Source organism: Anomalospiza imberbis, chromosome 7 (genome assembly GCF_031753505.1).
Source record: "Anomalospiza imberbis isolate Cuckoo-Finch-1a 21T00152 chromosome 7, ASM3175350v1, whole genome shotgun sequence".
Taxonomy (NCBI): Eukaryota; Metazoa; Chordata; class Aves; order Passeriformes; family Viduidae; genus Anomalospiza; species Anomalospiza imberbis.
In genome coordinates, this window is record NC_089687.1 from 30,831,530 (window position 1) to 30,856,628 (window position 25,099).

Sequence of the window (25,099 nt, forward strand, 5' to 3'; positions counted from 1 at the left end):
CCCGTGAAGCTTTAAAGCTCAGTTCTTTTTCCTTAACTAGGATTTTGTCTTTCTCCCCACTTTCCCCTATTGTTTACTGGCATGTGGTTCACCAGAGGATAATCCTGAGAGCCAGATTTACAGCATTTGTTTGTGTGCTTTAAAAGAATCCTGTCTGTGGCACAATATTTATAGCCTGTGCTTCTGTCAAAAGAGTAAAGGCAAGACCTCCAAGCCTCCTATCAGCAGAGTAATGTAGGGCTAAATTACTTCAGTGTCTGTTGATCCTAGACAAGAAACCTGGATAAATATGTTTGGTTTATTGTAATATTTTCTTCCACAGATTTCTTCTTTGCATATCGTTTGGTCTTTGCCAATGATCATGAAGCAAGGACTTGAAGTTTGTTGCCAATCTCTCTATTACTACCTTATTACTCTGTTGTACCAAATAAAACTTAAATGCTAAGGAATACTAATATCACCTACAATATCTGTAAATCTAAGAGTAATTCACACACAAAAAAATATATATATGATATTCAAAACCAAAGTATAATTGCTTGTAACACTTATCTTCACTTATCAAAAGATTCTCCTTGAAAATGTCTTTCAAACTACAGTAATTTCTCTGGCTAGTAGTAATTTTATCTTAAATGATGGGACCTTAGAAGTTCTAGGTTTTCCACAAGTGATGGCACACATCCCAGAGATCTTGCTGATCAAAGCTTAAGCAGGAAAGTTCATTTAATGTGACAGCTTGGTGGGAGGGAGCAGGAGGAATAGGTGTCACAGAGGGAGCTCAGGGAGAAGAGAGCCATCATTTACTTCACAAAGTTTAAAATGCACAAAAGACAGACTTGAAAAAGTGTCCAAATTGAAGAAAATAAAAATAATGTTAATGTCTTCCCCAGACTATTAATAAGATGTCACCTACATCTTTAAAGCTGACTCTCAGACAGCTCAGAGAAGGAGCTTCCATGAGCTTACAAGAGGTACTCCGCATGGAATACAGACTGAGCCAAGCATGCATGGTAAGCAACAGCTGAGCCCCTTGTCCCTTTCCAGCCACAGGGGGAGAACAGTTTACCAGAGACTAAAAACTTTATGTAGATTTCATCAAGAGTTTTTAGGTTTTAATTTTCAGTATCATCTTTGTGTATTTATGAGGCTGTCACTTTTTTCTCATTTCATGTTATTATATGGAATGCAAAGGACACTACATTAATGATAGTCAGATGGGAATGTAGAAGACTTCTGTTAAAGTATGAAATCATTAATATATAGTTTCATATTTGGATTGTAGCTTTAAAACTGGTGTTCTTGAACAGGTTTTCTATTCAAATTACTTAGCCCTCAGTTCCCAGCAGCAGGGTGCAAATAGTTTATCACTGCCTTCAAGAGTGTTGTCTATGAAAAATTTATCACAATAAGAGTTGTTAGTGCTATTTGTACTAAGTGCTGAGTACTTGGATAGCACATGAGAAGGTGATCCTTCCAGTGGAACAGAGCTGCTAACTGAATTACGTGAATAGATTCCTTACAGAGTTTGCCATGGCATCCTTACTATTAGTATTGTCACATTTTAAAGTAAGGTTTTTATGTGTCCAATTATTTGTGATGGTTAAAGTAAATACATAAAGAAGTGAAAATCTGTCTAATTCTGATATGTTCTAATGCCTGACTAAAACTAAGATTGTGGCTCCATTACTAGTGAAGGATGCTTAGGGATTTAAATGTTACATTTCCCTTTTTAAAAAACAATTGGATGTTTACAGGATTCCAATTAACTGCAAAGTTTTCCAAGTATGCAGAATACATCACAATTCCTGAAGACTGGCCTTTCTCAAAAGAACTTGTGATACTACACACCTTAGCCCCGTTATATGAACCTCTTTAGAAAAAGATCTGAGGTGCTATACAGAGAGAACTGGGACTGTGGCACAGTGCCTGATCAGCTACAGGTCAACAGACTGATTTTTAAGAGGTGTGGCTGCATTTAAGCAAGAAGATACACAGCTCTTTAATAAGTAAAGACAAAGTAGCCCTAGAAAAGAACAGTACAAGTGGGATTTAACTGAATCTTGAGAACTTGCATTTCAAGCAGAAGTGGGATAGGGAAAGATGGGATAAATAGAATCTGTCATGTTACAGCTTTTTTTTTTTTTAAACTTTTTTCAGAAAGGCCATGACTTCTACGAAGGGGTTCGAGCAGGTAAGTATCCACACCAGAAACACTCCTCAAGCTTAATAGCATGCAAGCTCACAATTGTGGTGCTTCTTTGGAAATCACTACAAGTGCATGCAGCAACAGCCCAGAAAAAATCTTCCCAGCTTTCCCTAGGTTTTGCTTATTGGACTTCTTTGTGGCCAAAATTTGTTATTGTTCCAAAGCAAAGAGCCATGTTGTTTCCTTTGTGCAATCTCAGTTCCCTAACGTTATTTATCCCCCTGGTTGCACCATTTCACATTTAACACTGACAGTACTGAGTAGCTGCATGCACGACTTGTGTCCAGGTTTAGTGTTGCTACAGAGCTGGTTCAGCCAGCTACCAAATGCTTTGAGACTCAAAATCAACTGTTCATATAGAAACCTGTTAAAACAAAGACTTACTTTCCCCCATGTCCAGAATATCTCTGGATGGAAGTGTCTTACTACTAAAAAACTATATATATAAACTTAACACTATCAAATCCAGCATTTTAAGGCATTAGTCAAGAGAGGAGGTGGTAAAAGTAGAGCGATGGCTCAGCAAATGCATCCAGGGGACAGACTTCAAGCCTGTCCTTGATCCTACTGCTGATTCACTGTGCAGTTTGTCAAACCCAAAGTCACATCTGTTAGGAGCTGTAGCAATTATTTATGTACTGTTCATCACGAGATGAAATAAAGCAAAGACATTTCTGTTTCCAAGGAGCTTACAGTACAAGTCATTTGGATGGATAACTTTTGGTTGGACTTTAAATTCACACAGTTACATACTCGAGTATTATCACCTCCTCCTCATTGTTTTATATCTGTCTTTATAAAGCAGTTTAAATTCCACTTGAGGAATGGATATTAGTTGGAGTGTCTGCTATTAGTAACACTGTACTAAAGATAGCCTGGGGTGAGAGATGCAATATTTATTCATCCAGCATAGGGAAGGTTTCTGATTTTAATTAATTAGTCTTTAGCACTTATTAGCAGACACTCCTCTGAAGAATTTACCACACATGTTGAGAAGTGGTTTTCATTATGTTGGTAATGTGGACAAGGATATCTTAAAAATACTTTTCCTGGGATATTTTCTAAATCAGCAAATAAGCTGCTGAAATGTAGTTATTCAGGGAGTGACAAACACCAAGTCTGAGAGTCAGAGGAACACCAACTGAATTTCTCTTTGCAAGCCACAAGGTCATGAAACCACCTGGGACCACAGTACAGTACAAAGGCAAATCCCTTGTCAGTATGGCCAGGAAATAGACAAACTGCTTGTAAAGAGAGAGGCTGCAAGAACAGCAGCTGAGAAGCTTCTCTTTTATACAGGATGATGCAGCAAAAGTTGAACTATATCAGAGGAAGGAAAAAAACAAACCCAAAGATCCAACTGCACTGAGGGGATTGCTTATAATAATAATTTGTTCCTGAAGCACTTTTGTTCTCTGCTTACTGCATAGATCCTGTTCTCAGATTTTCAGTCTTAGCATTGTTTCTCTTGTTGCAAAAGAGTGTAGAATCTGATTCAAGATCACTTTTGTAGTTTGGTCTAATTTCATAAAAATCATTATCCATCAATGTGCTAAGCATCCTTTTTAACAGGAAGGGAGATTATTAAGTACTTTACAGGGCCAACCATTGTGAATAAAATTGATAAAAGTGTTAAGTATTAGCTTTCTCTTTCTTAAAGCCTTACATTACAAGCATTTAAGAGCTGGCTTTTGACCCTCTCTACCACAAAAAGATCTAACACCAAAAAAACTTGAGTTACAACAATCAGATTTTAGTTTAAGAATGTTTCTTGGCAACCAATAGCCACAGGTCAGGTTTTACTAATACCTTTCATCTGCTTCAAACCATAATTTTAAAAGGCTTTCTAGGGAGTAGTTTTAAAGCTTTTAAACCAGCTTTGACCTGAGGTCAAAATTTCTCTTTTTTCTTTCAACCTGAAAATCTGCTGTGGCAGTCTTCCCTGTTTATGATTCTTGTGATCGGAGTGATTAAAGAAAAGCCAAAACTCTTAAAGTATAAAACACACAGATCATATTTCATCTGCATTTTCCTGTAAAATGGCAAAAGTGGACTTGGAACACAGTAGGTATCAATTTTTCACCTTGATTAATAGAATAACATGTCAACTAAGAAATGCATAGGTCTGGGTAGTTGCCAAGAATTGTTTTTCAAAATTTACTGCCTAAGTGGCCATTTTTGGAGTCAGTGCTCAAACACATCCAGGTAGGACACCACCTCAGCAGCAAATCTCAGGGACAAATATCTGTTTATTCCCACTCCTAACTCTTTGTGCAGGAATGTGCACTTGAAATGGAATTGTAAAGGTCTTCTACATCTTGCTGATGCTGCAAAGATGGTATTTCTGTGCAGCTTCTGCCACCTCCCCTGCAGGGCTGGCAGATGCGAGCTGTACCCTGGGCACCCCAGGGCCCTGCACGAGCTGAGAGATTTTATGGCAGCAAACAGAATGTCAGGGGCTTGGAAATACCAGACTTTTGACTGTGCTGGAGGAAGCCCAGCAACAGAACACTAACTGAAGTCTGGTAAAGTCACTGCTACTGAACAGAGGGGTTTGAGATTTTGATTAAAAAAAGCAAAACACAAGAACAAACCCTTAACACAATGTCTGTGCTCAGTTACTTTTATCATAATGAATTTCTCTTAGCCTACCTTAGAAGTCCTCAGAATTTCTGTTTTCTTAATGATTGATCTCAAGCTGAAGAGATACAAAATATAAAGAAGCCAATATTTTCATGATTCTACTAGAAAACAAATATTTTGACTCATACAAGATTAAAGACTCCACTGGAGAGACCATTATGAGCATTGAGTTTACCCTCCAGAGTAAAACTGGCCACAGATCCAAACAGAAAGATGAACTTGAATAGACAGCAGTACCCGGGACTGGCAGCACTTCCTACAGCATGGCAGAGGGGAAGCTGTAGTAACATACACATGGACACTTTTTCCTCTTGAATTTAAACCATCTCTAGTCAGTGTTGGCTTTTGTGGATAACAGTTAGACTTGGCTAGACTGTGAACTTCAACTAAAATTGAAGAAAATCTGTAGATAATTTTTATTCCAATGGAATAAATATAGTTTATTTGGGATAATTACATATTTTGATCCAAGCCAATCAGTGGTTTCACCATATTCAGAAATACCCTGCAAGATCACAGCTTTTCAGTACGTTACCCAGCTGAACATCATAGTAAAAGCTCTCTTTTACAGGACTTTTCTTTTAAAGAATTGTCCTCATGGATTCTGTTTTCAGCGGAATTGCAGTTTCCCATTTAATGGGTTACTTTTTACAATTAATTTGTTTCTAAGGAGTCCTTAGTTCCCTATTTACAAGTAAATAGGTGTAGGGCTCTGATTTGCCTTTCTCTTTGGGGATGTAAGCTAAAGCATTGTTATGCCTGTGTACCTTCAGCTACAGAAACATTAACTAATGCAGTTGTCATTTGAATGGTGTGTATTTTCTAGCTATTCTCAAACACTGGTTAAAGACAGAAAAGTTAAAGAGAAGTTTTCAGGTCACTTTTTTTTACTACAAGTTGGTAGGCAAACCATAATGCCTGTTTTTTTAATAAGCACAGTCTCTAGGTAGGTATTCTTTTCACTGAACATAACATTCCACCCCCTTACACATTCCTTATCTTGGATATTTGTAGTTCACTCTATAAGAACAAACTCAGTTTAGAAAAGCATGACAACTTACCCAAAAATAGTTGTTATTCTTGGAAATATCTGGTCACCTGCCTTTAGAATCATCCTCCTCTAAGCTCTTTGTCAGAAAACAAACAAATAAAAGCCACTCTCAAGAGAGAAATTTGAAATGTGCTTCCTCTTCCTGCCCATCCTCTCTTATATGCCGTGAGCTGTGTTGGTCAGGAGGTTTCCCCAGGCCACAGGTGCATCTCCAAATCAGTTGCTGATCTCACTCATCTGAAGGGAATGAGGGTTGTGAGACAATCAGTGCATCCTAGAGAGCCACAGTTCTTACAGCTGTTCTTCTTTAAATGATAAAAATTTCACATTTTCAGTAGTACCTTTATGGGTTTCTTAAAGCCTGAAAGGTGCTTGGAAGTATGCTCTGGAATTCCATTAATACTGGTCATTTTTACACACAAATTAACTCCCCCTTGTTTTATTGTTTGCTAATGCAGCCATTGCTGACATGCCTTCAACATGCCTGTGATACAGGGAATGTTCTTTGGGAATTGGCATTTTCGTGTCAGCCTTTAACATGTGATTCATTCGGTGATGGTTTTTATCTTCAGTGATGTATTTCCCAGGATTCAGCATAAAGATTATACTAAGATTAAACAGATTGCCACAGTTAAATCTACCCAGGCCTCAGTAGCTGTCAGTATTTACAAATAAACACCCTCAGTTCCCACAAAGATACCCTGATTTACTCTCTCCTTGTGAGTTATTTCATTATTAATGTGATGTGTTGAAATTAGCTTTAGGCACTCAGCACCACTGACTCATCTCCTGTACCCTCCCAAGAGTCAGATTTTGCAGAGAGGTGTGAAAGCCTTGTCCAAAAGGAGCACCGTAAAGTACCGTTCACAGGCTCCCATGAAGAAGCGTAAGTCAGCCAAGAGCAGCAGGTCTAACTAAACCACTCATTTCAGGTCTATTCCTTCAAATCTTGGGCTGCTTCTGAAGTGATTCACTGCTCCTTGTATCATCTGGCAACTCCCAGAGTCATCTCTGGACAGGTCACAGCTCAGGAACTTTGATTAGAGTAGAAATATCTCTGTTACAAAAACTGCCTTCTCCAGCGCACACGGATTTGTCTCCCCCATGGAATCACTGTAGTGATCTGTCTTGATGTAATCTTAAGTCATTTAATTAGAGGAAGTTTATGAGTAACTTTGGTGTTTCTCTGTTCCACCTGGCAGTGCTGATTGACAAAGACCAGTCCCCCAAATGGAAGCCAGCTGCTCTAGAAGAAGTCAGCGATGAATTTGTGGACAATTGTTTTAAACCACTGGGAAATGACGATCTCAAGCTGTAAAGATTAAACCTATTGACATCTTATCTGCTTAGTTCTATGATAAAAAATTAACTGCTGTGTGATTTGGACAAGACTTTTTAAACTAGGCTGAGATTCACAAGTCTTTTTTTTTTTTTTTTTTTTTTTGCATTCAGGAACATTCTCTGTAATGAGAAAATAATTGTATCTCTTAATAATGGGAAAAATCACTTCAAGGCAAATTGTTATTTTTTCTGATTTACACAGTGATTAACATTTAATTTTTTGCATCAACTCTTAGTTTAGGAGGAGCCCTTGGGGAAAAGAGCACAGTTGAAGGGGTGACCTAATAAGCAAAAAGTCAAGAGGCCTTTTGTGCTATTGGCTTTGTCGCTGATCTGGTAAATTGGGATTGTGCCACAGATTCTTCTGCGTACAATGAAAATAAAATATGGTTAAACCTTTAATGCAGTCAGAGCTACAATGGAAAATGCAAAACAGAATCCATGGTGTTAAATATCCTTTAAAATAAAAGCTCAGACTGATACATTCTTAGTCTGAGAACAAGAAATTGTTCTATTGATTAAACGCTTGTCATTTTTCAGCCTTGCTGTGTGATGTAAACATTGTTTCAAATGTGATAATGTTGCCAGAGCCTGGAGCACACTTCTCTTTGCTTGCATAGCCCATTTAAAAAATGTCATTATGTCTGATTCAACTGCATAATCAGTATTTCACGATTTCAGAAAATTGCTGGTTTTTCTTGTTCTTACAGTGGTGAAGAAACAAGTGCCTCAAACCTTGCTGTGAACACCAAGCAGCACATTTCCAGTGCATTCACGGTGGCAGGGTTCTGATGCTGATAATACATGAAGTTACACAACATAACCACAACTTCTAGATGCAAGTATTTGTGGGAGGGAAATTATTTTTCTATTGTATATGCAACAGACAGCTATTAATCTTTCTTCAACGTTACACCTTCTTGTTTTTTGCTTCATCAGATCACGTAGCAGTGTTTCTTTCTGCTTACTTCTACACTTACAGGCAGATCACAAGTACAAAATTTGGCTTCTCTGAAGACCAAAGGAAGAAAACTTCTGTTCAAATGCCATAGTCAGTTATCAGCACTGGGGAATCAAAAAGTCAGAGCGGCAGCAGAACCATTACGGAGTTTTCAGCGTTGGGCAGTTTTTATGACCAACAGCAATGGCCTGTAATGGCTTAAGGCTCCTTCCTTTCTAGGAGCTGTTACCTGGAAACAAAGTCCAGGAAATTCAGGCATCAAGGTGAACTACCAAGAGCGACTTTGGAAAAATCAGAAGTGAGCAAATGGAGAGCTAAATTAAGAAAAAATGGCATTTTGCTTTGGCACTAGAGTCTTGTAAGATAAAATTGTTAAAATTTCAGCTGCGAGTTTCTGTTAGCGTGGACATACTTGTTATGGGAGTGTCCTTGAGTTTAGTTCCAAAGTAATTGAGATTTCATTAAAACCTCTAGGGTAATTCTGAAAGTGTCACGTGACTTTCTACCTTAGGCTGGTCCCATAAGAAGTGCAAACCTCCCCCTGTATTATTTAAAATGTTTGTATGCTTTACATTCATAAACAATTGCTATTTAAAATTTATTTTTTAAAGATTGGTTATCTTAATAATTCCACTACTTTTGTAGAAAAGGTGCAATCTCCAGCCAGCTATATTAAATGAAAAACACAGTAATTCCCAGGGAGTAGGGATCATGCCTCCTCAGACTGTACACCATCTTAGGAAGAACATACTTTTGAATTAATAAACTTGGACTTGCATGTTCAGTTGCTTCCAGAATTTATGTGACCAGGAATTATCCCAAGCTCAATGTAACAAGATCCTGTCCAATCTGTGCAATCTTGTGTTTTTTTTCAAATAAAAGGCATACAAGCAGATGGTAAGTTGAATTTTATTTGGTCCACAAGAAAATATTTTCCACAAAAAATATTGTAAAAATATATTGTAGTGTGTTTTATTTGGGAATACTGATGTGCCTTAGTCCAGAAACATCAACTTTACAAAGTTGTGCTGCAGTTAATATATTTTAAACCATTATTAGAATATCAAGTCAGTCACATCATATCCACTCAGATTAATCTTGTTTCCTGGAGAAAATATAAAGCAAATGTATTTTTAACTCCTAAATAGAAGTAAACAGTTTTGCAGAGTATGCCAGTCCCAAACTGGAGTGCCTTTATTACACAAAATCAAGTCAAAGAATCAATGATAACTTAGCTGGAAACCCACTGTCAGTGGCTCTAAAACTCTAGCACAGCTTAGCATAGATTTATTTAGGTGAAGAAGTCTTTATTTTTACAATGTATTAGCATTGAGCCTGTTAAATGTACAGCAGAGCTCTGGAGAGAGAGCTCCCTCCATCTCTTACCAGACTGTAGCACTGAACAGATTTATTTTCTATTAAGGGTAAGTGCATTATTTATAAGGACAGCATCCTGTAAAAGAGATGATTTTCCTGGTGAGAAGCTGTCTCCCTGTTGTTTGCTTTCCATTTGCTGCATGCCTTCCCTGAAGTGCCAGTGTCATGGAAAGCATCCTAAAGCTGCTGGAATTGCACTTGGGGCCACTCTGAAGCTGCTGTAATCTTCAGGCACCGGTGAGGGCCAAGGTTGGTGGCTGCAGGCGAGGGACTGGTTGGGCCACCAAGCAGCTGGTGCTGAGTCACCCCGTGGGCAGCTCTGGGGGCAGGCAGGACAGCCACCCCACACAGAGCTGCTCCACAGGGGAGCGGTCCTTGGGGCACGTTCAGGGTGCCTGGGCAACCTCCTCCTCTGGGGAAATTCCCCGTGCTGATCACAGGGGATGCTGTGGTGGAACCTCAGGCTGTTGTATAACTCTGCCTGCTGTTGGACCGTGCAGTGGCAGCCTGCCAGCAGGGAACTGCTTTCAAAAGTGCATCTGATATTCCTAAAGAGGGTCAGATGCTAAGGCTACATCCAGAGGAAGGATTTGAGACGTGGCAACAGGAAGCACTGCAACACCTCACTGCCTGTGGCAACCACCAGGGTGCCTTGTGCAAGGGCCAGGGCAGATCCACCTCAAGATGCTCTGACAGTGAGTGCAGTTTTTTACCTGCTCCTCACCTGCCTGGCCAACAATGGCTGTGGAGCTTTGGTTTTTTATTTTTAATTACTGTGGTTAGCAGTGTTCACATTCTCGAGACCACACTCATGTTAGAAAGGTTGGCCCTTTTTTTCTTTTTTGTAATTAAGCTTTATTTTAGCGAAAAGTAAGAACAGGAATATTTTTTAATACTGTGCTTAAGCGATATCCAATTGATATGTACTGACTTGATCAGTCATTTGGCTTTGCTTTCTAACTCACACTAATATACAGAGGTATTTTAGAGCAGAGTATGTCAAATGTTTTATATGCTGTAGAACTTGAAGGAACGTCACTCTTAGCAGGAGAATTTAAGTGAACCATAAAACCTTAGTCCACTTTGCAAACGGCTTTGAAGACAACTACGTAACTTCAAAGAGGACGACATTACAGCATAAGCTGACTTTGTTCCCTTTCCCAGCAAAAGCCTGAGAACAGCCTTAATAGCAGGTCACTGGGAATCCAGTCTGGTCACTGGGATTTAATGGTAACCTTGTGCTGTGTCACAGAGAAGCATTTTTCACCTTTCATTCCTGATAAAACCACTTCCCCATACAGGGGAATTTCAAATACCTACATTTGTGTCACAACATTTGCCAAACTGCTCAATTCATAAACTTTCTACAGCATTTGACGTGGTCCTCTTTCTGCTTGCTTCCCACTGCTTGAAAAATGCTGCTTTGGATCATTTACTAGAACTATGTGTACCTTTTAAAAATAGTAACAGCTTTAGCCAGTATGGAAAGCATTTCTCTATAAAATTAAAACAAAATGGAAAGCATTTTGATCTAGGAAAAAGAACTATGTCTTTTAAACTGGGCATCACAGAGAAAGGAACAAATAGGTGGTAAAAGCCAAGCTGTTAGAAGGCCTTCACTTTGTATAAACCTCAGCAACATTGTACCTTTGGGATGAATGAAAATAATCCATCGGTGTCCTGATCTGTCAGACGCCAGCTGTGGGTGCAGTGGGTCAGGCTGCGAGTCCTGGGCAAGCAGGGAGCAGTGTGTGGATGCACTGGGGGAGAAATGCAGCCCTTGAGCTTTGGGCCTAAGGCTTTGTCTCTAACTCTGCATTCAGGGCACTGCTCGGTGCTCCCGTGGCTCCTGCTGGCATTGCCATGAACAGGGTTTCCAATGGGGAAGCAGCAGCCTACAGAAGCTGGAAGAAGATGTCCTGTCCCAAGGGTGGTACTTCAGAGAGGAATTGCAGTGTAATGCAACCACAGCTCCCATGAAACAAATTGTCCTAAAGCAGTGTCACACCTTTGAAGGTTCCTTTCACTCGTTACCATCAGTAGTTTTTGCACATCTCTCTGGTAAAACCACAAAACCAAATCCTCCCAAACTGGCACCCTAACACAAAAAAACCCCAAACAAATCAAAAAACCAAACAGCTTTGGTCTGAACACAGCGACCAGATGTCATTAACCTATCTTACTGCAGGCTTTTAGAGAAAAGCTTTCATGCATTTACAGAAGCATCTGTTAACGATAATGCACTGCTTATCAACACTGGCATGTTTCTCACTGGTTCACTTCAATGGAAGGTGAATAGCATCATCATCCAAATGGCTCCCTGAATACTACTGGGGTTTACAAAGTGCCTCCTGTCACCTTCATTTTGTGATTTTACAGATTTAGTTAGGTCACAGAATCAAAAGTAAAATTTATGATAGCAGTAACCTTTGCTACATGCAGACCTTGATTTCACTTTAGCGAAACACAGACAAATTCACCAAGCACAGAGAGTTCATCCCACCTACAGACAGACCACTGATCTTTTATGAAGAACATAGAAATAATCCACGTTTTGTCCTCTGTGGCAGTGCTTGTAGAGGTGCAGGGCAGCCACAGTCTTCTCATCCTCCTTTTAACGCTAATTTCTGGTCACATCCAACACATACAAAGACAGAATATTCTCAACACATGGCTGACAATGAATGACACTTGATGAACAGATTCTACTGTGATCCAATTAGTCTGTTAGCAATCTACACTAAAAGGCAAATTTTCCCAGGCTCTCCCTGCAGACACCCCCCCACAGCGATGCTCAGAGGACAGCTGGGGCTGCTTTCTCTGCACTGGCAGCACGCACAGAGCGCTCTCAGCCGGGCAGGCCCGGAGAGCTCAGGGCACGTCGCTCTCGATGAAGGGGATGTCGCTGTACTTGCTCTCGGTCACCGCCCACTGCTTGACCGCCTGCTCCAGGATCTCGCACGACAGCCGGTGCGCATAGTCCAGCACGATGGTGCTCGAGGGGCCCTTCTCCTCCGCCTGCACCGCCAGCAGCGACGACTTCTCCCCAGTGCACCCCTCGCCGCCTCCCCCGATCCTCTCATCCTGGACAGCGTTGGAACCTTGGAAGGCAGCCTTGGATTTGATGCATCCCATGGTACATTGGAAAATGCAGCTGCAAAATTCAGTTCAACAGCATGTTTTGATAACCTGGAAGTGGTTCCCTTGTTCGATGCAGTGTTGCTGGTTCTTGCCAGTGGCTCCAGTTATTTTCAAAGAGCAGAACATCTCCTTTTATGCTTCTTCCGAGGAAATCTGTCAAAACAGTGTTTCATATAAATGCAATAAATACAATACCATTCTCAGTGAGCTCAAAGGAAACGTAAATTCACTACAGGCGCTTGTAGAAGAGGCTTAAGTAAATCTCTGCCCAGTCTGCGTAAAATGTTTTTATCGGTAACATCCATCTACTACAAGCAGGCAAAGTTTGACCTGAATTCACGCTGCCTTTGAATGCAATTCCCAGTACAGGATGTAGGCCATCTAGGAATGTAAAAGTCTTATAAAAAAAATAAAGTCTGTTTCTTCCAAGCTGACAATGCGTTACGCTTCTCCTGAAACTGCAAACAAATGCTGTTTAGCTCCAGGGACTGCTGCTGCTGGAAACAAACACCGAAACCACCCCACAGAAGCACCACACAACCACCATGGCCAGAGTCCCGTGTCATGGCTGTCACACGCACTCTGGGCACAATGACACTAATTCCCAGTGTCGTTCTGCTGTTGCTGAAGGAGGCTGGAGCAGAGCAGCCACCAGAAGGTATTCACAAGGAACAAGAGCTGTTTTTGTTTTTTCTCTGGAGAGGGTAGGGAAAGCAGCAGCAGCCTGCTGTGATCAAGGCAGTTCCAACAGAGCCAGATCACCATTCTCACTAGAGCAGGACAACTCTACATCTAGAGAAGAGAAAGTGACCAACGAAACACCTGGCAGAGTCCTTTTCAAGTCCTCAAGATCCAGAATTGGTCAACTGCAAATGCTGGTATTTGTGGTTTTGTTTACTGGCCTACAAAGCTGTTTCTGGGGCTACTTTCTCTCAGGCAAAGCAGAATCTCACGCTACGCCTGACTTTGCTTGGCATGCACTTACCCACTTATCAGAGTTAACAGACTGCCAGCCAAAATAAAGGCTGCACAGCACAGAAACCAACTGTTCCCTACAGCTTCACCCAATGACGCTGTACTAAGGTCAGCCAAAGTTAAAGATTTTTTGTAAATAGCCTTTGAAAACACAATCATGGCAAAGATGTTAAGCCTTATTTATTTCCTTTATACACTGGAGGAAATAGAGGCTCCAATCCAGTAACCTGATTAGAGGCAAATATTTCCAGTGGAAATCAATCCCATTTGCAGGCAAATGGTGCTTCACAGGTAGGATGGGACTTCCCCGGTCTAGCAGCTGACTCAGGAGAACCAGATTCCTGGGACAAGCTCCTCTCCTCTCTTTGATGCTTCATAAAAAACACTGCTACCTGTTTGTAGGGCTGAAGTGCAGCACGGAAGGAGTGGCTGGCACTCCTGGCAGGAAGCCAGTCCTAAAGCGCTCCAGAAACCACCAAGTCCATGCAAACATTGTCACACCTTTAGCTTTGTAGCAGGACATTTCAGCACTGTAGAGGAACGTTTGGAAACCACCTCACTGAAGTTCAGCGAGTCTCCTTTGTGCACGCTGACCTGTGCAGCACGTGCCCACTGTAGTTCACAGGCCTGTAACACAAACCCTGCTGCCAAGGGCTGACCTCTGCTTGCAGTTTTACCCAGCACAGAGGAGAGCCAAGCTATCAGATTTTTTATTCCAATAACTCATCAGTAAATGTGTAAAGACTAGATGAATAACTTGTCATCAGATGAGTAAACAGCAGGATTCCCTTCACTGCACAAAAACCTACATTTATCCCTATGGAGGGTTCATACCCATGACTATCCATCACATACACTGATCAAACTTAACATGCCTCCAGACCAGAGGCCAAGGAGAGGCCTGAAAGCAATTCAGATGGCTGAATAATTCAAAGCTTTCATAGTAATATCTTGTGCATGTCTAATTTAAATATTTACCATCAATAAAACATTAACACAAATCACTTCCACTTGCTCTTCTGGACAAATATGTAGATCCAAGCACATGGTAAAGAATCACTAACAGCAGGTACCACCCAGCATTGCTGATGCCTGAAAGCTGCAGTCTTGGTCCAGCCAAGGTAATACACAGCTGCAGTGTATTTTGATCAGAGCTTATCCCTGCCACTTTCCTTAAAATAGACTATTTAGATTTGGATTTTTTATCCAAGTCTGGAGCTGTAGTTTTCCTTTTTTTCAGCTTTTCAATGGAGGTATATTAAATAGAAGGGGTTTTTCCAGCTTTTTAATGGAGTTCTGTTAAATAGAAGCTATCTTTAGTTAGGATTTTATCCTTGCTTTAATGTTTCCCTTGTGCAGCTAGAGATTTCTGTTAGGGGATACCAGCATATGAGTTAGTGTCTAATGGAAAGGACAGAATGTGAGTAGAGAGAAGATAAACTTCTCCTAAAGCAGGTAGAGAGAAATTCCCTAAGGTCAGCATCTTCCTCTGCAGAACTCACCACCTGTGCCTCTTCATCTGAGCCGAGCCAAACGCTCCTGGGACTGTCCTACAAAGAGGACAGGGCAGCTCTAAAGCTTGCAGACAGCAAGGCACACAATATAATTCAACTGTTCCAAAGCAGCTGAGCTCCAAAGCCAAGTTATGGACCCTAGTTTAAATTCTTACCTGTTGCTCATTTCATTCTTCACAGAGCTCAGTACTTTCCAAGGCACTGCAGTGTGTTACAGTTTGCCTGGTCTACTCTAGTTAATAATTGCTGGCACAGAAATGATTGCAAATGAAGCTGCCCTCAACCTTCTGGCTGCTTCCTTGTTTTGCTGACAGCCCTTGCCTGCACACACACGGTGAAACGCTGTTTAAATACTCTCTGCCTAACTCATCTCCACAGTGTTAAGTTCTGACAGGGATTTTAACATCTCTACCTTTCCTCGCAATGCTCAGACCCTGAGAGGGAAAAAACCCAACAAATTAAACCGGCTCATTTTACTCCCAGCACGATGTTGCATCCTGTAACTGCACAAGGCAAAACTGTGTGATAGGAGCCTGTTTCTGTCAGTGCCCAAGCTCTGCTCTGTGGCCAGTTGTGCCTCAGACATCACTGCATTGATGGTTTGGGGCTCGGGCCAAGAGCTCTGCAGCGCAGTTCCTCACATGACAAAGCTGCCGGGCTTAGCTGGAGCCAGAGGTCAGCGAGCTCTGCCTGCTCTGCTCACTCTCAACCAGGAGCAAAAGCAGCACCATCAGAAACCAGAACCCATCTTCTCTTTTTAGAGACAGATTTTACAGTAGATGAAATGCTGATTTATTCATCTGAAAAATATAGGCTACGAGTTGTGCTCAATTTTACTAGATGTACAGTCAAAATGTTTTTAAATGCTTCATTTAACTTCAGCACAACACTGTGTATGACTTTATTAAAAGCCTTGAAAACAATCAATTCCATATTGGAATTGGAAGTTCCCAAGGATAAGTTCAGATAAATATAACAATAAAGTAACAAATAATAAAGTAACAATATTAATTTATTTACTGTGGCAATAATAGGAGTGAGAAAATACTGAGGGGCTGGTAGCTGAAACTCAGCGGGCACACGAGGGCTAAGCAGTCTCTTTGCCAACCTGGCAAAGTGCTTCCTGCCAAGCTAAGTTCATTTCTAACTACTGAAGGAAAAAACAATGCTGAAAGGATGCCTGCAATTCGCCACTAGACAATATAAAATAGAAGAAAAAAACATGAATCACATAACTGCCATTTTTAAAACCAAACAGGATTTTTTAAAAGCATTGAAATAATGAATAAAAATAATTGCAAAAAGGTAAATGTAAGACATCAAAAAATAAGGGTTTCACTGAAAACAGGCAGAAAAGCAAGCATTTTGCTGTTATGCCGCATCTGTAACCATCATAAGCAGGTAAGTTCCTGCTACCATTTACATGTTTTCAATCCATGAGAACCTCGGGAAAAAACCTTGAAGGTCAATCTTATGCTATAAGAAACTGCTTTCTGCAACACTTTATGTTACAGCAGTCACTGGATTAAAAATAAGTCATAGTTTTCAAAATAGCTTCAAAATGTGCAGCTTTGCCCAGCTGAAGGCAGCAAGTAATTCCTGCTGTGACAGAGCCAAACTTTTTGGTTCAAATATGACTCCTCCTCCAGCAGGGAGGCTTTCAGTTTTCCCCTGGGTATCCACAAGAGAAGCTCAGAGTGCCACTTACCAGAACCACGTCTGCTTCTAACACGCTGTCCCCTCGTCCCCAGGAGGGCACAGACAGCTTCATGTCTGGGACTCTGCAAAGGGAACCCAGGAACAGAGCTTAGCACTCTCCAGGATGTCAGAGGTGCACATTATTCGCCACCAAGGTGATGAATCTGTAGTGCTGGCCTTGCACAAGCCTGCCTGCCTTTTCTCCCACACAGAACTTGACTTTGACAAAGGTAAAAGGATGATACAGCACTTAATAAATTAGATTGAATGACAGGCTGCAACAATTTATACACAGCACCTCATGCTGGGCTCAGAGTGGGGCCACTACTTGGGCAAGTGGCTCCTGACCATCTGTGGGATGCCAACCTCCTCCCACAGCAAGTCCAGGTAAGGAGGATTTCAGCCAGGATGTGGGAAGGGCAATGTGCCCCATCTGTTGCCTAACCTCAGAAGTTCTCTCCTGTTTTCCCTTCTCTCTCTCAAAGCTTCTGCTGAGACCTGAACCTGGATTATCCAAGGACACAGGGAGAACAGTCAGACAATCCCAGTACTGCCATTATCATGGAAACAATAAACTCTGGAACAAAGGTATTCAAAGCTGGAGTTTGGGCAGGTGACCTACCAGCAGAGGTAACCAAAACAGCACTTAGGCATCTGCACCTCTGAACTGCACCCAATCACTGAAAATGTTCACACGCTCCATGTAGTAACAGAGAGGAAACCCAGAACATCCTCTCTCCCTGACGAGGTGGGCTGTAATTCAGGAGCACTCGTGCCACTGGCCTTTGGATCCTCTGCAGCTGCGAGCAGAGCAGCAGCACATAAATGGCAGCGGGATGAATCATTCACTCAGTGCACAGCATCCCTTCCATCGCTGCAGGACTCAGAGCTCCCTGTGCAAAGCAGCTCCAGGCAGGGGCTCCCAGAGCAGTCCAACCCACGAGGCTTTCAGTTCTGCCTCTCCTTTACATCCTGCAAATCCTATAGAGGAGAGGCACTGCATAACATTCATTATAACAACTCGTCCTGATCATAGGAAAATGAAGTTTTAAACAGCTACAGTTACTTTAAGACAAGCACAATGCCAAAGATTCTGCTGCCTCAGGCAATCACTGATACCCAAATATCCCCAAACAACTCAGGACATGAAAAGCAAAAATGGAGCTCTCATTCCTCTCAGAGCCATAGAGCCATCCCCTCCCTCTCCTGTCGCTTAGTGCCAACAAGAGATAAGAGCTGCAGATTGGAAAAGGCTGGATGCAGCAACTGCAAGCAACTGCTGTGCAGGATTAGCATGGAAGTGAAAGTCTCCTGGTAATCTGTCTCAAGGAACGTCCTGGAATTTCAAAGGCCTGGGATTTTCCCCACCATGGCCAGAACTGATAAAGCTTTTCGAGCCTTCTAAGCCAGTTTGTAACTGAATGGGGGAGTTACACATTTGCTTTCCCAAATCAGACAGACCTCTAGTTTACTTTAAAAGGTTTTTCAATAAGATCACAGAATCATAAATTTGGTTTGGTTGGAAAAGGCCTTTCAGATCAAGTCCTATCCATTATCCCAGCACTGCCACATCCACAGCTAAAACCTGTCCCTAAGGGCCACATCTCCACATCCTGGGCAGCCTGTTCCAATCTTGGCCACCCTTTCAGTGAAGAATCTTTGCTAATATCCAAGCTAAAACCTCTCCTGGCACAGCCTGAGGTAATTTCCTCTGGATCTGTTTCTTGTTACCTGAGAGAAGAGACTGAGCCCCACCTGCCTACAACCTCCTTTGTCAGAGCACTGAGTTACTTAATGGAGGCAATTTCCATGTCAAATTTCATCTCTCAAGCACTTTAGCAATGCAGTCAAGGAACATGAAAATATTCAAACTAGAGGGAAAAACAAGAGAGAAGAAAATGCTTTTTCTTACTTCACTTTATGATTTACACGCACAGTGCAAGTGGGGTGTTTTTGCTGCTAAATAGTACAGCTGTGTCGATGTGAGTTTTTATGCTGACAAACTCTGGAAATATAAAACTAGTACTGACTTAAAAGAAGGCAAAACCCCCCCAGAAAATCAAGGAACAGTCTGCCCCCTCCCCAAGACACACAACCACTGAAGCCAGGAACAAAAACAAGTGCTTTCTGCACTGTTCTAGCAATCTTACCCAAGCTTTGGGAAGCAGCAAACCAAGATGAAATTCCAAAAGAAACCTTTGGGTGGAAATACCAGTAGTTCAGAGAACAGCAATGCCAGTAGGTACAGCCCTCGGCAGCCACAGTGCTATTCTTCATCCAGGAAAAAGAAGTCTTGTTAAAAGCAAAGAACACTGTGTGCTTGGTAGCTGTCTAATTTCATGAAAGTAAAACTCTACCCAGTCGGCCTGTCCTGAAATCCTCCCTCCAGAGCAGCAGTTTATTCACCAGAACTGCACACAAAGCTCAGTGGGCAGCCTGAAGGCCACTGGAGAACAGGATGCTAAAAACTTTTTACAGGTTCTGCTCATATTTTACCTCAGCTACTTGTCCAAACAGCTGCATAAACTGCTGTTAGTTCAAATTTGGACAGAAATGCTTACAATGCATTGACGGTTTTCCCTGCAGTGTCTCAGAATACATGCATAGACCAGTACAGACTCTGCCAGATCGTGGACAAGAGGGAACATTAACTTAACTACCCCCAGAGGAACAGGAGAAGGATGCCTACCATTGATGGAAGCCTGTTTTCTAGGTGGGTAACAGTGGAACCAATGGATTTCCTTAGCAGTTAAGACCTTGGAGTGAGGCTGGAGAAGAAAGGCCATGAAGAAGATGCAGCACTTCTCAGAAACTCCATCCGCAGGAAGTTTAGCCAAGACTTAAGGAACCCAACTAAAGCAGCTATAGAGGAATGCCATTATTAGGGAAAGCTAATAGTGACAGAGGAGATCCAAAATTCTCCAAGACCCCAAATACAAAATAATGCTCAAAACTGGTGAGTGAACAGAAACAAAATACCAGAAATGGATATAAAGTTTTTGACGTACATGTACAGCTGTTTCCTTGCCCTGCACAACACCAGAGGATGCAGGTCCAACACTTCTTTCAGCAAAGCCCACAGCTGTTGTAATTACCAGCCCCTCCCATCTGTACTAGCTGCAAATCCATGGTCTGAAGACCATCCCCACAGCATCCCCACAGGGGAAAACACAAGGCACACCTCCAAAGGTGCCAGAGACACTGGCCAAGTCCTACGCTCAGGTTAGACTGCTCTAAGGCACAGCAATGGGCCCAGACAAAGCAGCCTCTTGGTTTATTACAATGCTCCAACACTGGAATGAACTAGAGTGTAAACAGGAATTTTCCTACATATACCACAAAACTTCATCCCAACAACTCAATTGTGGAGTCACAGCCTTCCTACTAACAGTCCTCTTCAGGATCACATTGCAACATTAAGCTCCTAGCTCTGAGACTAGGGCTCAGGATCTAGCCTGGTTTGTAAAGGTGCATTACTGTCCTCCCCAGGTGCCTAGCAGAGACAGAGCTGCAGACAATGAAAAGGGATGCACAAATCTTTACGAGCAAGAAAAGCCCCTCCTGCAGCTATTGCTGGCTGCTGCCCAGCCTGGGGATCCTGCCAGCAGGAACTGAGGAGCAGCAGCAGCTAAAGCAGCGGATCGCTGTCTCAGGCTGACAGGGTCGGGTTTTATTGTAGTGGCTGTCACAAGATTCAACTACAAACATATGGAGCTGCAGAGCATAAGGTATGAATGAGGGACACTGCCTGCCTTTGCAACACCCTCAGGAAGCCAATGGCTCCACTGGATTAACACGAATGAAAGTCAGAAGGAAGGAGATGGTCAAGATCTGCCCAAGATCAACCACAGAAGAGCACAATAAAAGCTGCACACAACCCCATTCTGTTCTTTAATCTCCAGAAGCCAATTATAAAAAGGGAAATGAGAATTAGGAATGCACAAGGAAAGCCATTTTTCCACATCTCACATAGGAAGGCACAGGAAAACAAAGCCCCACATTTTAAAGTCACGATTATGTTACTACTGGTTCGCACAAACCGAGGAATTAGAGGACCAAGTGAAGACTTAACAACCAGATGCTCCAACTGTACAAAAGCTGCCCCAAATTGCAACAAAGAACTATGTCAGCCTTAAAAACCACTCTGTCTCACGGCTCTCCCCCGGTATTTGTTTCCTTGAATTCCATCACTCCTAACGTGCCAGCTCCTTCTTCCAGCAGTTGCCGCCTTCGCGCCTGGGAAGCGGGAAGGCCGGCAGCCAGGCGAGGCGCCGTGCCCGCACAGCCTGGCACCGCTGGCAGCCCTCTGTCCCCCAGCACCCTGCCCATGGAAACACCTTGTCCCCAGGGACACCAGTGTCCTGAGGCTCTGCCCAACCCCTTGGGCAACTTGTACGAACTAAGGTGATTTCAAAGCAAGAATGTTCTCAGCAGAACGTGATGTTCAGAAGAAAACTAATTTGTATGTATTTGAAGGTTAAAAATGCCACTTTGATAAGGCTACAGGACAAATCCCCACATTTTTCTTTTTTTTTTTTTAATTACTATATTTAGAAACCTAATTTGGACTGCTACTTACTGAACTATAAAATAAAGAAAGCATAAAATAGAAAGAAAGCATAAAATATTTAGAAATGTTTAACCATTTTTGCCACGGCGGGTCTTGAATTATTAAATCTGTATTTTATAACATACCAGATGAAGGTAACCTGCTCTGTCTAAGGGTCAGTGTGGAAGCCTGGAAAGGTACTCATGGCAAAGCAGGGGCTGCCAGACCCTCACATCACCTCGGCCGGCAAATACAGTAGTCTCACGTCTTCCCCACAGCAGAAACATCGCTTGGAGAGAACCGGCCACGCCGTTCACCTTCCACTCCGCACCGCTCCCACCGCTGTCCGTAGCACCACCTTTCCTCGGGGTGCCCAGCGGGAGCGGCACCTCCGCTTTGCTCAGGTCGGAGGAGCCCGCGGCCGGCAACCTCGCCGCGAGATGATGGGAGGAGTAAAGCAGACCGCCGCCTGTCCTGACAAACGCCACCTCAGAGCACGGCTCTCCCTGCTCTCCGGCACGACACGAGCCCGAGGCGGCCGAAGGCCAGCGCTGCCCACGGCCAGGCTCGCATCCCCGCTCCCTGCCGGCCCCGGCGCGGCTCGGGGCGATGGAGCCGGGCACATACCGGCGCGGCGGGGCGGTGTCCATGCGAGCAGCATGCTGGAAGCGCGGCCCCGCCGCGCACGGTCCCCGGCCGCCGGGCTGCCCCTTCCTCCGGCGGTGCCCGCGGGATCCGGCCCTCGTCCCACCGACGCCGCCGCCTCCTCCAGGCTCCTGAACGGCAAAGACGCAAACCCACCGTCAAAGTCCATGCTGGGAGCGCCTCCCGGCCCCGCGGCGCTCGCACAGGTAGCGCCGGGAGGGCCCCGCGCCCGCCGCCGCTCCCGCCGCTCCCGCCGCTCCGCCGGGCGCTCCCCGCCCTCCCCGGGGCGGCGGCGGGGCCGGGCGGGGCCGGGGGGCGGGAGCGCCGCCGAACCCGGGAGCGGCGCCGCGGACCCGACCTGTCCCCCTCGTCGGCACCTGCGCCCGCCCCGCATCCCCCGAGCGCCCCCGGCCACGGCGCTCCTGCCCCGCCCGGGGAGAGCGGAGCCGCCGCGCCTCAGCGCCGGCCCTGCCATTTAAAATAAGGGAAAAAGGGGAGCAAACCCGGCAGGCAGGAAAGCCGCCTCTCATTGGCTTCTCCTCCTTTAAATCCTCCTCCCCCCTCTGCTCGGCCCTACTGAGGCACATCTGGAGAGCTGTGTCCAGGTCTGGGCTCCTCGGTACAAAAAACACGAGGAGCTACTGGAGAGGGTCCAGGAGAGGTCACAAAGATAATGAGGGACCTGGAACACTCTCTTACAAGGAGAGACTGCGGGAGCTGGACCAGTTTAGTCCAGAGAAAAAGAGATGGAAAGGGGATCTCATCATTACATATAAGCATCTTAAAGGCGAGTGCCAAGAGGATGGTGCCAGACTCTTCTCAATGGTGCCCAGCTACAGGATGAGAAGCAGTGGCCACAAACTAAAACACAAGTTCCACCTCAACATGAGGAAGAACTTCTTTACACTGATAGTGGCAGAGCACTGGAACAGTTTCCCAGTGAGATCATGGAGTCTCCTTCCCTAGAGACATTCCAAACCCACCTGGGCGTGCTCCTGTGCCCCCTGCTCCAGGTCAATCTGCCTTGGCAGGAGGGGTGGGCTGGATGATCTCCAGAGGCCCCTTCCAGCCACCCTAACAATTCTGTGATTCTGTGAAATGTGGAAAAGCACATTCAAAGAACGGAGTTGCCATATAAAAGCTTAGGGCCATCACATTGTGCGTTCCACTCAGCCCTGGGACAGCACTGAGGTGCCAGAACACATTGAGCACTCAAGGACTGCTGAGTGTTAAAGCAAAGAAAACAGTGGAAAAGACAGGGAGAGAGGCCTGGGTGGTGCTTCTCTGATTTTATCCTGTCAGGCAGCATCAAATCATGTACAACCACAGAGAAGTATTAATTATACCAAAGCTTTTTAGGAAACACCCCCATTCCAAAAGAAAGCTTCCAGAATGAAAGCTGAGCAAACTAAAGTAACATTTTCAATTTTTCAAAAATAAAAGCTGTGCTAAAACGGGAAACTATTTTGTAAGAGACACTGCAAACAGACACCCTGGGTAAAGCATTCCTGCTTTTGGGGAGTTCTTGACACCCAAACTACTGTACAATACACACAAGCATGCCTGGGCATCACCTCTGGGATGCTGTCACGGAGCTCATGCCTGGCGGGGGCTGGCAAAGAGCACCCCAGGACTCGCAGGAGTCTCCTGGCCCTGATGGTGACAGGCCTGGGAACACAAGGCTCATGCTGACCCTGGCTTGTCCTACAGCAACAGGCTAAAAGCCAGGGGTGCTGCAGGGCTGGGCACTGTGCTTGCGCCCCTCGCTGGAGGGGCACTCTCAGTGCCTGTGCTGAGCTCTAAGTCTCCCATCAACTGAGGAATCAGAGAATCATTTAGATTGGAAAGGACCTCCAAGGTCATCAAGTCCAGCTGATAACGCAGCACTGCCAAGTCCACCACACCACTAAAACATGTCCCTTAGTACCACACCTACACAGCTTCTAAATACCTCCAGGGATGGTGACTCCTCCACTGCCCTGGTCTGTGGCGAGCGCTGGTCCAGGACGGTCAGGACAGACGGAGAAGAGAGATCTCTAGAGCCCGCTCTTAGGATGTATGGTTTATTGTGGGGCCCTGCTCGGAGCTGCCAGGTGCAGCCCGAAGCAGGCCCCAAGGAGTGGGGGCAGGGCGAGATAGCGAGAGTTCCAAGAGAGGGTCCAAGAGAGCAGAGAGAGAGAGGGAGGCAAAAGAGAAAAGAACATGGCCCTGGCTTCTCAGGTACACCTCATCAAGAGGGCTTGAAGGTGGGTGTGGAAAAGGACTTTGGACCAGTGGGATTACAGATACATCATACTTCAAGGGAGAGTTACAAGTGCGAGATAAACTCTACATTTTTGAGGAAAGAGACAGAACACTTTATCTGACCCTTTGCTTTGTCTGTGGGTCAAAATTGGGAGTTATCTTCCACCAGCTACACCGCTACCCACCAGCTACTTAGCAAGCAAGGTCTGTCATCTCAAAGCTCGTTTTCATCTCAATCTGGCTCGCATTCTCTGCACTTTCCCAATCCCCCGCTAGGCAATTGTACCTATAAGGCCTTCTTGTTTCATCTTCCCCAACATCGGGCAGATTGTTACAATGCTTGGCCATCCCTTTGATGAAGGAATTTTTTCTAATATCCAACCTAAACCTCCCCTGGCACAACCTGAGGCCATTTCCTCTGGATCTGTTGCTGTTACCTGGGAGAAGAGGCCAAGCCATCTCACTACAGCCTCCTTTCAGGTAGTTCTAGGGAGCAATAACGTCTCCCCTGAGCCAGCTTTCCTCCAGACTGAACACCCCCAACACCTCAGCCCCTCCTCACATGTCTGACTCTCTAGCCCCTTCACCTGGCTCTGTTGCCTGTTCCTGGGCACACTGCAGCACCTCAATGATTATTGCCAAGCAGGTCTCCAGTTGTCAAGTAGGTTTCTAACACATTTCCAGTCAGTCATGGCCTTGCCAAGGAATTTCTAGCAGTGTTTTCAAAGCCAAAGAAAACACTGTGCTGGTAACA

The 25,099-nt window shown here is 44.1% G+C and overlaps 2 protein-coding genes across 7 annotated transcripts in view; one reads left to right on the forward strand and one right to left on the reverse strand.

Moving 5' to 3' along the window:
• Positions 1-9,097, forward strand: part of HIBCH (3-hydroxyisobutyryl-CoA hydrolase) — a 38,544-nt gene extending 29,447 nt beyond the window's left edge. For both annotated transcript variants that reach the window (XM_068196368.1, XM_068196367.1), the window contains 3 exons: positions 891-1,010; positions 2,158-2,191; positions 7,103-9,097. In XM_068196368.1, coding sequence (XP_068052469.1) covers positions 891-1,010; positions 2,158-2,191; positions 7,103-7,218 — 270 coding nt within the window. In that variant the 3' untranslated portion in view covers positions 7,219-9,097. The remainder of the gene's footprint in view (positions 1-890; positions 1,011-2,157; positions 2,192-7,102) is intronic.
• Positions 9,094-25,099, reverse strand: part of C7H2orf88 (chromosome 7 C2orf88 homolog) — a 39,408-nt gene continuing 23,402 nt past the window's right edge. Inside the window, exons 1-3 of one of the 5 annotated variants that reach the window (XM_068196375.1) lie at positions 22,258-22,359; positions 16,918-16,990; positions 9,094-12,873 (exon numbers count right to left, since the gene is read on the reverse strand). In XM_068196375.1, the coding sequence (XP_068052476.1) occupies positions 12,451-12,714 (264 nt within the window). In that variant the 5' untranslated portion in view covers positions 12,715-12,873; positions 16,918-16,990; positions 22,258-22,359 and the 3' untranslated portion in view covers positions 9,094-12,450. The other 4 variants (XM_068196374.1, XM_068196373.1, XM_068196376.1 and 1 more) reach the window with 4 other exon arrangements.